Source organism: Microtus oregoni, unplaced genomic scaffold (genome assembly GCF_018167655.1).
Source record: "Microtus oregoni isolate MIOR12 unplaced genomic scaffold, Mior012 000012F_ref0000307, whole genome shotgun sequence".
NCBI classification, from domain to species: domain Eukaryota; kingdom Metazoa; phylum Chordata; class Mammalia; order Rodentia; family Cricetidae; genus Microtus; species Microtus oregoni.
The window spans coordinates 10748842-10761688 of record NW_024543071.1 but is presented as its reverse complement, the minus strand read 5'-3'; the positions used below and the strand labels follow the sequence as shown (position 1 = coordinate 10761688).

The 12847-nt window shown below is 39.0% G+C and overlaps 1 protein-coding gene across 6 annotated transcripts in view; it reads right to left on the bottom strand.

The window, feature by feature from the left end:
- The window catches only part of Sorcs1 (sortilin related VPS10 domain containing receptor 1), a 507727-nt gene that overhangs the window by 69414 nt on the left and 425466 nt on the right, over positions 1-12847 (bottom strand). For all 6 annotated transcript variants that reach the window (XM_041661119.1, XM_041661120.1, XM_041661121.1 and 3 more), the window contains exon 17: positions 10353-10466. In XM_041661119.1, coding sequence (XP_041517053.1) covers positions 10353-10466 — 114 coding nt within the window. The remainder of the gene's footprint in view (positions 1-10352; positions 10467-12847) is intronic.

Genomic DNA, 12847 nt, shown 5'->3' with positions numbered 1-12847 from the left:
ACGTGATATCCAGCAACAGGAAAAAAAAACAAATCAAGAAATACTAACTATAATTAGCATTTCCATTGACTTTTAAAAACTATGTCTTTATTTTGTGTATGTGTATGTACATGAGTGTATGTATGTATACCCACAAGCAAGCAGACTCCTAGGGAGGCCAGAAGAGGGCACTGCACCTCCTGGAACTGGAGCCAGAGCTCTTTGTGAACCAGCTCTGTAGCCTGCTATACACTTCTTTTAGACATCTACTCAAAAGATGAATCTTTCCTTCATTGGGAGCTGTGAGATATGCATAGAGGTGAAAGACTTGATCTCTTGGATCACTGTTAATAATCAGTTGAAAATACATAGAGATAATTTAGATGATAATTCAAAGATCACATAATTGTGGATTAGAAAAAGCACCAAGTTTGTACTCTTTTGCCCCTTGTATACACATACAAGAACACCAGTGATATATACATACTAGAACACCCAGTGAAACATCTATGATGGCAGAGAGTATTAAAATCTGGAACTGGTATGCTTTTTTCCTATAAATAAAGATTAATTTACAAATTAAGCATAACAAGCTAAAACAAAACATAATGGCAAAGTAAATGCCTAAAATAAAGACTGTCATAAAATTTGTGTGAATTTGGGTTTTATATTGTACTCACACCTTTGATGATGATGTAAGAAGATGCTATCTTTATAAGAAGAGATGAAATTAAGAGTGTGATACAGACATGGAGAAGCATGCAGAGCTGGGTAAGTGTTCATTCCAGAATGTAGCACATTCATCCCTGTGATTTTCCATCCAGACTGTAGTTGATGCTTGGCAGCTAAATGTGTAGAATATAAAGCTATGGGTTGGAGAAACTAGGGATAAATGTGCATATTGTAAGACTATGTGCAAGTCAGAGAAAGCATAGATTACTAGCGGTATGTGATTCAGACTGAAGCTAAGGGTTCAGTAGCAGCAAAAGACAAGAAAAGATGGCAAGATTTGGTAATATGTGCTCATTCTTTCATGAATGTCAATTCTGATTAAGCCTGAAAGCCTTATTCTGAAAATAATTCAACATCTGCAGACTGAGTAAACCTATATACTATTGCCTTCATTCCTTGTTTAACCTCAGCAGAAACAATGGGTCACTTTACAAACTTGTCTTTTGCAATTCATTTTATCTGTGGTAAATTAAGTCTATGATTTTAGGACAGCAATTTTAAGAATTCTGGAGATGTACATCACCCACTGCAGTGTGTATAGTGAGTACTTTAAGCATGTATGTACCTGATTTCCCAAACTTCCCCTTTAGGGTCAATGCAGAGTTCAAGTTAGAATCTGTTTAACCCAGTTTCCCACTGTTTTAGACCAAAGATTAGATAATAAATCTTGAGACTGGCCTAGACAACTAGTAAAAGAATGAACAAACATGGTTCCCCTTTAAAGTCTGTTCATTACATCACTGGTGATGGACTGGATTTGCCTGCAGGTGCTTTTCTAATCCATTGATACCTAGCAAGTATGCTTTCCTCTGTTGGCAAGACTCCAGACTGACTACTTAAAACTAGGACTGAGAAACAAATAAGATGCTTTTTTGTTAAAGATCTTCATACACTATGAATTAAGACTAAGTAGATAATTAATACTTAATTTACCTTGTAGTATAGGTACAAGATCAAATGAATTAAGGCAAAAAGATTAAATTAGTAAATGTTGATGAACTATTACTAACTATTTAAAAATATTATGACTTCACCTTCCCACTTCCAACCTGTAGGGCATCCAACCAGTCTCAGGATATGTTGAAATATAAGCCACTACTTAATGCTCTCTGTTAGCATTCTGCCTCCTTTCTGCTTCTCTGAACTCTTTATCCCAAGCAAACTCATTTGACTCCAGCCAAATCTTACTCACTAATCCCTTAGGAAGCATTGGTTCATTCCTCCATGCTCTATGTGCTACCCAGAGCTCACCCATCCTTTACAGGGCAGCTTACCTCTTACTCTCTCAAAAACAAAATTTCTAGACTAGAATGGGAAAATAGCAACAACATAAACACAAATTCACATTTCCAGAATTATTCCTGTGCTCTGATTATGATACAGGCTCTCTGCATGATTTCCTTCATCTATTTTCACATGTCTTTAGTGAGGAAGCCATTACTGTCATTCTCAGTATGTAGATAGAAAGTTGGGACTTAGAAGAGTTAACTAGCATTCTCAATATCACACAGCCAGGATCCTGGACCATGGGTCACATGAGCATCCTTTTTCTGTTCTACTCCATTTCACTGTCCCTTTAAATGGAGTGAGATTGCCCTTCTGACCACCTAAGTCTTGATTGTTTACATGCTAAAATCCTTTGCATAATTTTATTCCTGTCTGTGACTTTGAAGTGTAAGCTCCTTAACAACCTAACCTCATTGTATCTCAAATAAATGCAAGGCTAGGCAACAGGGCGTGGACTCTGGCACGACTGTTTCAGCTTAAATGTTGAAAATGCCTGCAGGACAATGGCTCAGATACCCCTTCTAATGATAAAGGTTTGTGGACTCTATCCTCTCCTAATTGTCCAGCACCTCAGGGTTTCAACATCTAGAGCAACAGGAGAACCCCAAATTCTTCCATTAGCATTATGATCACTGTCCACTGGGGTGGTGTATTGTCATGTCTGAGGATTTTGAATATCAGTCCAGTTTAGGTGTTTATGAATAAACATCAGAAGAGAGGGGAGAGAGAGAGAGAGAGAGAGAGAGAGAGAGAGAAAGAGAGAGAGAGAGAGAATCATGGCAGGTGAGAAAGATTGGAGAAAACGGTACAACGAAAGAAACTCTAGTGTAGGTGTTGGAAACCGCTAGCATTTTAGTACCAGCAAAGATGTGAAGACATTGATTAGCAAGGCCGTCTGGTATAATTATGGCCTTTCAGAGTGTATAACTGCATCAAAGCTGCCTGCATGTTTCTGCAGTATAGCTCTGCGCAAATGGAAGGTGGTTGGGATTCTTAATTACTTAGAATCTAAACACACCTGTGGCTCTGCCTTGGCAAGCAGCTAGAGAAACCTGGGCTCTTTATCATCCATCACTGCCGTCATCAGAGAGAGCGCTCTTCCTTTGTTTGCTGCTGTTCTGACCAATCATCACTTGGGCTTTCCCAAATCCTGTAGCTACAGGACTCTGCTTAAATCCAAAGCACGAATCCAACCCTCTGGGAATCTGCCACTAAGAGGACTATTGGCAATTTTTCTTTTTAATGCTCATTAAAATCCATTCTGAAACCATTTTATATCTCGGATGAAAATGGCATCACATTAGCCAGACCAGACCTGTCCCTGACATTTAGAAGAAAATTGTGCAGAAATACAGAGTTAATTTACTCAAGTCAGCACACACCTGCCTTTTGCATCACAGAATGGTTCTATTTTCATCTCAGCAGCTGTCCCTGGGTCTGAGTTACATAAATGAATAATGCATTTAATATGTTATTAAATGGGACTGCTACCTCCATAATAACAAGGCAACTTATGATTATGTTGGACCTGAGGTCTGAATATTACAGGGATGCATTTAGTTGGTAAAGCATTCTTCAATCTGCCACAAAGAAAAGTGCTTTGTAATGGCAAGGGAGTCTTTTCACAATTACTGAAAAGGAAACATTCTGTAAATGCACCTTTGATATTAGCTGTGGCTCATCAGTAGACAGTATCTTATTACTCCAACAGCCCCCGTTCCAGCTATTCTCTTCCTTCCCATCTTATATGCCTTCCTAACCTTCTACTTTGTACTCATACTTTCTTTGATTTTACTTTCTATGCTGCCTGACAGTCTTTAAAAAAAAAACCTTATATTTTCTTTGTGAAACTAAACTGGAAAGAAACAGTAAAAGCAGCTATATTCCACGATATTTCAATTTAGTATTTGTCCTCTGAGTTTGTGGTGATGTTATTGAACTGCGGACGACTACAAGCATTCATTGTAGAATATGATGACATTATTGCCTAATCTTGGCATATCTTAATTCAGTATGTATTTCTTTTTAAAATCTATTTTGAATTGATAGAAAAACTTTATATTTAAGGACTGTAATATTATGCTTTAATCTGTGTAGACACGATAGAAAGATAATCAAGGTAATAGCTATGTCCATTATTTCAGCAGCATAACTAATCTTCTGTGGCAGGAATGTCAAAACAGAGGATCTGCTTTTTAATGTTTATATCCATTGACAAATGCTACTCACACCTTTAATCAGGGAAGGCCCCCTATTTCCACACTGAACTCAAGTGACTGTGAGGCAGACTCATGGATGACTAGGTGCTAGGAATAAGTGGCAGATGAGTGCTTGACTCTACACTAGACCTTTGTGATATTCCTGTAAGTATCAGAGAACACTGTAGAAGAGGGGATAATGTAAGAGCTAGAAGAAAGACAGGACTTTAAAAGGTATTTTCACATAAAATGCATCCACCTAAATCACTAACTCACATTAGCTTCCAGTGCCTTAACTGTGTCTGTACAAAAACTGGGAACATCAACACTTGGGTATGACTGGAGGAGAGACACTGAAGGTCCTAGCTCTCGCCACTGAGCTAATAACAACTAATAGATTCAGGAAAAGAGTTGGTCATGGTTTTCCAATGAAAACCTACTGATGGTCCAATAGACTCTATTGGACAGTTTCAGTCCAGTGGCCATTCAGATAGATGATCGTGGTTAAACTAAATGGGTCACAAATCTCAAAAGTCATGAATTTGAGAAGGGGAATTGTCTAGGTCCACTGATGTATATTCATTCTACATTGACCAAAAGTCAGAGAGTTCAAACCTATTCTTGCTCCTTCAAGGTTATGGCAGGGGATTTGACCCAGGGTGTGGTTACCTACAGGATGGTTGGCCTAGGGTGTGGTGGCAGCAAAATCATTTAAAAAATGTCTATTCAAGATGTTCATATTCCAAAAACACAAGTAAGTAAAGTTGAGGTTCAAAATAAAGGTCCATAATCTGACCTCTTCTTGGTTTTCCTAGTTTGGGTCTTTCTATGGCACAGAGTACTTCCTAAGCTAGGCCGTACAAATGCTACCTGATTTCTTTACCTATGTTACTTGTTCTGAGCAGGATGCTTTTTCTTCCTGTCATTATGTGACTCATCCTTTAAACTTCAGCTTTGACATCATGCTTTTCTATGAATGTCTATTCATTCACAGTATTTATCCCATGTAAAGATCAAGGTATAACTATAGCTCTAGGTCTTCTTGTCCTCTGGGCAGGCTATCACTGAACAGTGATGGCTACAGTGCCACACACAGTGAGAAAACAAAACAGTTTCGATTACTGGGTTGTGTTTGTGCCTTTGCTTGCAGGGAAAAGAGCAAGCATTGGGTGTCCGGATTGAAGGCTGTCATGAGTAGAGGCTATGGCAAAGGCTTAAGATATTCACAGACTTCAGGAGGGTAAGTATGCAATGAGCAACAGGTACAAGTTCATATCTACAAATCAAAGGATATATAAAACCACAGATCATTGGCATCAGGGAGGTGCAGCTACAGTAGCATGACTCAGTAACCAGGACTGAAGCTGCTTATTTCATTCCCACATTCAGGGAGAATAAAGGAAGACAGTGTGGTGGGAACACAGGCTGTCTCTTTTTTTGTGAGTATGGAATATACCTGGCTCCCAGGATGGCAGATCTTTTTGGAAGCTGTTGTCAGTATGCACATGGAACCAAGGATGGGCATTTGTGCTTTAAATAGTATGTAAAGTGACAAGGGTTCACTAGGCATGGAAATGTCCCTACAAGGTAACAATGATCATACATAGCAGCCAAAGCATCTCTATTCAGAAAGAATGGACTTCCATGACTGACTATGCAGGTTTTTATGTTCATGTTATTGTTTGTTTGTTTTATCAATGTAACAACTCCCAGACTTTTCCTTTAAACCAAGTATTCAGACACAGGAACTGACAGCGTGATATGAGTCATTGCCAGGTCTAGGTGGACAGTTAGTTTTACTTGTATTAAATGGTATAAAAGCACAACTCAATTTGAAAAGTAAATGGAACACAGCTGAATTCTGAAGACAGTTTTGATGAAACAGTTTATATGGACACACTTAACTAAATGATTTCCTGAAACAGCCTTGAGTGGGACTCTCTGAATCCACCATCTGAGTCAATTGTACAACTAAATCTGATAATGTTTTCCTTCCTCTTGAGCACACACACACACACACACACACACACACACACACACACACCAAATTTTACTTTTGAATCATCTCAACCAGTTATTGAACTGCCAGTGATGAAGACATCTCAAAATACCTACTACAGTACATTTTTTCCCTAACAGGGAAAGGAGGGACAGATTATGAAGTTGCCTAAGGTCACACAATGAAGAGCTAGCAATGCCACAGTGTCATAACACCTGTGAGGGAATCTGTAATTTCAGTGTGACTGAGGGGTGGGTAGGAGCAGTCATCTGAAAGAGTAGGTCTCCGCGACAGGAACATGCCCATTATCTATTTCCCATTAAAAGGTAAAACACCTCATCTAAGAGACAACTTCATAGCAGGTAACAATTATTTTGTATCCACTGTGAGACAACAGGAGTCTTGGCTAGAAAACAGGAACACTGTCTCCTGCAGGGATTAGTCTGTAAATAATGCAAGTGATTTCCTATCTGTGGACTTTCAACATATGTATTGCTTTTAAGGCTAATTACTCTCCTTGATGCACACTGGTGAATCTTATAGAGTGTAGATCAGACAGCACATCAGGATCCCCACAGGTCACCAGGAACAGTCAGTGGGAAGAACCTGAATTCCCCCACAATGAGACTATAAATAGAAATCACATGGGAATAGCAGATTACCCAAGGTCTGTGTCTACGGCTGGTGAATAGAGGATTATATTTATAACTGTCGTATTTTTAAAACATCTCAGTATACGGTAATGCTATGGAAGTTATTCTTTTACTTGAATGTATATGTGATTTTATTTATTTATGGACCCACTAAATGTTTTTGCATAGATACTCCACTTAAGTTATTTTTAAGTGAATCTCTTGAGTAAAGATCCTTATTATGTATTAAGCAACTAACCATGAACAACAGTGTCTGAATATTACTCCATGAGGGATTCACGTCTCCTATAAAGAAATTCCACAGACAGAGATTTCTATATGCATTCTTTTGAACACAGCTAGGAATATCCCCAACTGAATAACAAGAATAAATCTGTCTCTTAAGAAAACTGCCTAGTCTTCTTAGAATAAACTAACTCTGTCTCCACTGTAACATGAAATAAGCAATGTCCTAGTTAATTTAGCAACTTAAATTTTCAATATGCTTCTTGTTTCCAGAGAGTATAAATACCACATATAACCAAATAAGCTTGTGCATTCACAATCTGAGATATATAGAAACATTACTGGAGAGAAACAAAAAGGCCAGGGGAGGTTTTAGAGCTATCTGATTATTTACATGCTATAAAATAAACCAATGAATGTGGTTTTCATATTGGAAACATTACTGGAGAGAAACCAAAAGGGCAGGGGAGGTTCTAGGGCTATCTGATTATTTACATGCTATAAAATAAATCATGAATGTGGTTTTCATATTGTTTGAGAAAAGAAGAAACTTTCTCAATTATCAAGTAAGCTAGTCATCAGTCTGGGAGGTGTAGAGGAATAGATACAGCTTCTGGTTTGCTGTGTGTGGTATATCACATCCTCATCAGGAGACTTTATTACAGTGTGTGGCACATCCCTTCCTAGTCACATAGCTTTATTGGTCTTTGGAGATCCCATTTTCTGGTTTACAGATAAGAAATGTTGATTAATATGTCTTTGACATAAACCCTACAGAGGCCACTAAGGATCATGCAGGCCTAGATTAAACATTCACAATAAGTAAAACGTTTTTCTCTCTTTCAATTCCCCACCTCAGAAAAATGATTAACTGATAGCAATAGGTGTGATCTGTATTTCACAAAATAATGGCTGTGTATTGGTATTTAGGTGACATGTTCTTTGTACACAACCACATTTAATTGCAAGCTAAATATATAAAAAAAGAAATTCCCATAGGTTAAGAAACCAAGGCACAAAGAAACAAACTGTAGACTAAAGATCAGCAGCAGATAGCAAGACACCCCTCTTTTGAACTAAATACAACTTCTTCACACATATTTAACACTTAGTGCATCTCAGGCAGAAAACCTGTTTCTGCCTCATTACTTGAATTCTGGCTCTATTGATGTGAAAAAGTTGTAAGGACAAAAGAAGAAAGGTAGAGGGAGCCAACAGTGGGAAACACAGCAGAGAGTTGCACTGTGTGTGGACGTTAAAAATCCTGACATCTCTGGACCAAACCACAAAGAAGGAAGACTCCTAGGTGCAGTGCAGCTTTCACTTGTTTACAGCTGTAGCTGTCTCCTCTAGATACTGTCTATCAGCTGCAAGAGAAAAAATGTGAGTCCATTCATGTCTACAGGCAAGTTGATAAAAAAAATTTCCTATCTCCTCAAAATACCATTTTTATTGGGCATAATAATATCCTATGCTGAAACTTTCCATCCTGGTGAGGTGGGTGTACCTGGGAAAAGTGCTATATACACAGAGTAATGAGCTTTTTCTAAAAGAAGACTAACTATTTATACAGAAAACCATTTACAAATAAATAAATAAGGAGCACAGAGTTCACTTCATGCTTCTGAACGTGCTCTCGGAGGTGGGGTGCTCATAGATCTGCTCATTAGCCTTAGCTGTGATTAACCTTTAACTAGATGATCTCACTCCACTCACGTTCTGACTATATGTCTGCACTCTATGCTCTACAACCAGATAGAGAATTGGTTATCAAGGAAGCAGCAGGTAGGCCAGTATGTATGTCAGGCTACTCTTACAGTCTTGATTCTTCTGCATTTCATCCTGCAGTTATAAGCTACACACTGACTAGGGCTGACAACAGGGGTTAAAGGTGGCATTGGAGAGAGTGTCAGCTTGGTTACTTAATTCTAAAACTCTTCTAAACAACAGTGTAAATAGAAAATAACTCCTGTGGATCTTGCCACCAGGGTCAGTCTTATTGTTTATTTAGTCTTAAATGACCTTTTTCAACTGCTCAACTGGGAAGAAAACCGTAATTACCTCTCATTGCAGTTTGGCTTCACAAAATCCACTGGCATCAGATTTTCAAGAAGATGTTAGTTGATTACCATGAATCTCTAGTCTGTGGGATTCCTGGGCAGCATGTGAGCAGGACCCAATTTTTTCATCTTAGTGAGAGAAACATTGGCAGTGTCTGATATGGGAACCTAAGCGGAACCAGTTTACTAAATGTAATTTGCTCTGCAAGCTAAAAGAAATACTCTCAATTAACAAAAGAAACCCTAATTATCTTGGAGTGGTTTTTAACAACAAGGGTAAAGACTGTTGATTGTAACTTTGTTTATAATGGCAGGAAAAAAACAAAAACAAAAAAGAATAGCCCAACTGTCCATGTTAAAAAAAAACAGATAATTACATAATCCATTAGTATTTAGAAGAATGGAATCAAAAAGCACCCCAATCTGTTCAGACTTAGAACGATGCTTAAGATATATTTTTGAATGAAAAAGGAAAAATTAAAGAACAACATAGCTAGAAGTAAATAGTATAAAAAAAACCTTCCAAGTTGATTTTATGGATTTTTCTTGAAGTAATTAATTGTTGGAAAAAATGCCAAGAAGTGTGTAGAAACCTACATACCATACAGATCACAGTTGAATGAGAAATAGGGCCAGGATTGAGGTGATGAAGTAAGTTGGACTTTTAAATATAGGAATCATATTTGTATATTCTTTTCTAAAATTAAATATGTAAATCAAAAGCTTAAATGTCTGGGCTGGAAAGACAGCATGATAGGCACCAGAATTCAGAATCCCAGTGCACATGTGAAAAGCTAAGCATGACGGCACATAGCTGCAACCCCAGAAGTGGTAGTGTGGAGGCAGACAAATCCCTGAAGCTCATTGGCCAACTAGTATAGCTGGATTGGTGAGTTCTAGATTCAGTCAGAGATCCTGTCTCAAAAAATTTCAGCAAGAAGCAATTGAGGAAGACACGTGAGTTTAACCCCTGGCCCCCAAACACACATATATGCCTATCACCTGCAAATACACGCATACATGTCACACAAATACACAGACACATGCATGTGAAATGTTTAATTGCAGTAATATAGTGACAAACACCAACACTCTATCAAGAAATGCATTGTGTTGGGGAAAACAAGTCCTGTCTTTGATCAGAAGGAACTATGTTGTGTAACACTTATTCATTGGCAGAAGAGCTTGGCCCCTGAAGGCCATTACCACCAAAACTCACCCCGTGCTGTTGAGGTAGCTCTGTCCCACGCTGCAGTCTTTTGACAGTGAGGAGGGGTTGAACCAAAAAGCTGGCAGGCATTGCCCATTACTATGTCTCTCATAGCCATAGTCACTGTTAGGGAAATACCCAAGATAAAACTTTTAGCTAGAGGCAAGCTTACTCAGAACTATTTCATATTAGACCACACCAACTTCTAATCAGTCAATAAAATGAGCATTTCCTGAACCAATTTCTTCTAGAAATTAAAATTTTTTTAAGTCATTCTCTATTACCCAGGAAGAAATCTCATAGAACCAATATTCCCACTTAAATGCCTTTAAGATATAGGAATGGGTTAGTTCTCAGGGAATTAGGAACCTGGCAGTGTGGGACGCTTGAGTCTTAGTGAAAACATCATCGTAGAGGTTAACACAGCCACATGTGGCACAGTCCTCATTACCAGTGGTGTCTTTGGAATGTTCTTCCAAAACATCTGGTTGTAACAAGTAGAGCACAGCCAGGTTTCCCTGTGTGCGAGCCATATGCTTCAGAGTTCCAGCCAAAAAGAGAATGCCCTTCAGGAATATCTCAAGCACTTCCCCAAGGAAAAGTTTTGTCCTCAGCAGTCAGCAGTGCCAGTGATACTAACTGCCTTAAATCTTGCCTCTGCACTGAAAACACTCAAAAGAATTTTCTCTCAGTCTCTATTCATTCTTGCTTCCAGGGGACTCTGATTTTCTTGGCTTCTGGAAGAAGAAACTGGGTACCGAAAAGGACAACAAATTGTACCTCCACATGCACAGACAAATCCCAGGCAGCAATGGGCAAGCATTAGTATGAATTGGCCCATCTTTGTAATAGAGGTGAGTTACCGGCAAGGGGTGTGCATGGCGGGAGCAATGGGTTCAGCCTCAGGGGCCAGTCATCAGGCAGCTGGAGCTGAGCATTCTGTACATACCCTCTGGATTAGGGCCTGGTTCAACACAGCATGAATAGGGAGGCTACAGAAGAGCCACTTCCAGAACACCAAGGGCTCACTCCAGGGAAATAGCTGACAAACGCTGGAACATGACAAGGAGCATCCAATGACAGTACCTTTCATTATACTACTGTCAAAGAAGATCGTAGAAAACCCAGCTATTAACAGAAACCCAACAAGGGCATGGTGAGCCTTCCAAAATATTTTCAGACACCACACAGTCACAAAAATTCCATTCGCGCAGGAAACCTTGCAACAGTACTACTCAAGATTCCTTTTCTACTCCTTAGAATACTGTTCTGTTCAGTTTGAGGGATTAATAACAGACTCCAGCCACCACTGAATTCAAGAGTCTGAACGAGACAGACATGGGGGTTGGCGAGGAGAGAAACCTAGTTAATTTCCTTACGTTGTGCTATTTTTTGCCTTGAGCAAAACTAAAATACTGGTTTATTTGGAAATAAAATTGAAAGTAGAAAACATTTTCATGAAAAAAGTAGAATATTTGGGGTATCTTATCTCACTCCCCCCTCTCTCTCTGTGTCTCTGTCTCTCTGTGTCTCTGTCTCTCTGTGTCTCTCTGTGTCTCTCTGTGTCTGTCTCTCTCTCTCTCTCTCTCTCTCTCTCTCTCTCTCTCTCTCTCTCTCCCTCTCTTGTTTTTCCTGACAGGCTTTTTCTGTATAGCCCTGGCTATCCTGGAACTAGCTCTGTAGACCAGACTGGCCTTGAGCTCATAGAGATCCACCTGCCTCTGCCTACCAAGTGCTGGGATTAGAGGAGTACACCACCACTGCCCTGCCTAGATTTTCCATTAGAAGAAAATTTTGCTCTTTTTGGAGAATGACTAGTTCACAGCACCACAGCTCAGCCAGTAATGTGCCATGTCCATTTCCTTTGCAAATTCTCCTTCAACTGGTCAGCCTTCAGAAAGAGGGATGTGATGGATGACTTAGAATCTCAAGGTAGGTATTCCTGTGGATAACTTTCTGGGTGACAGTTCCAAGAGCAGGACAGGGATAAAGAACTGTTGTTGTTGCATTTATATAGCATTGACAGACATCCTGGTTGGGGAAGCCCATCTAGAATTCCTGTGAGTTCCACTGTTGATGAAGCACTGATGCCCTTCAACTAAATGCAAATAGCTGCAATGCTGTTTCTTCGTTTGCCTTGTTCACCAACAAGAGAAAGAAAAGATGGGTTATTGGTTTAACAACTGACAGACATTCTCATCACTACTAATCCAGAGAGCATCTCAAGTGGTCTGCCATTAGAGAAGCCCAACTTTTCTGTGATGGGAAATGCATGTTTAGACTGCATCTCACATGAATGACTCACATTTTAATGACTATACATATGAGCTGTTATAGGTACACAGCTAAAAACAAAATAAGAACGAATAATTTATATATGGTTCAAGTTTTGAGTGTTTATAACATTTATATAAATATATATTATTTTCTTCCTTTAGTATATATTCTGAAAAATGTAAGAGAGAAAGAGCAACAGAAAACGTGATTGCTTAGTTATCCATCTT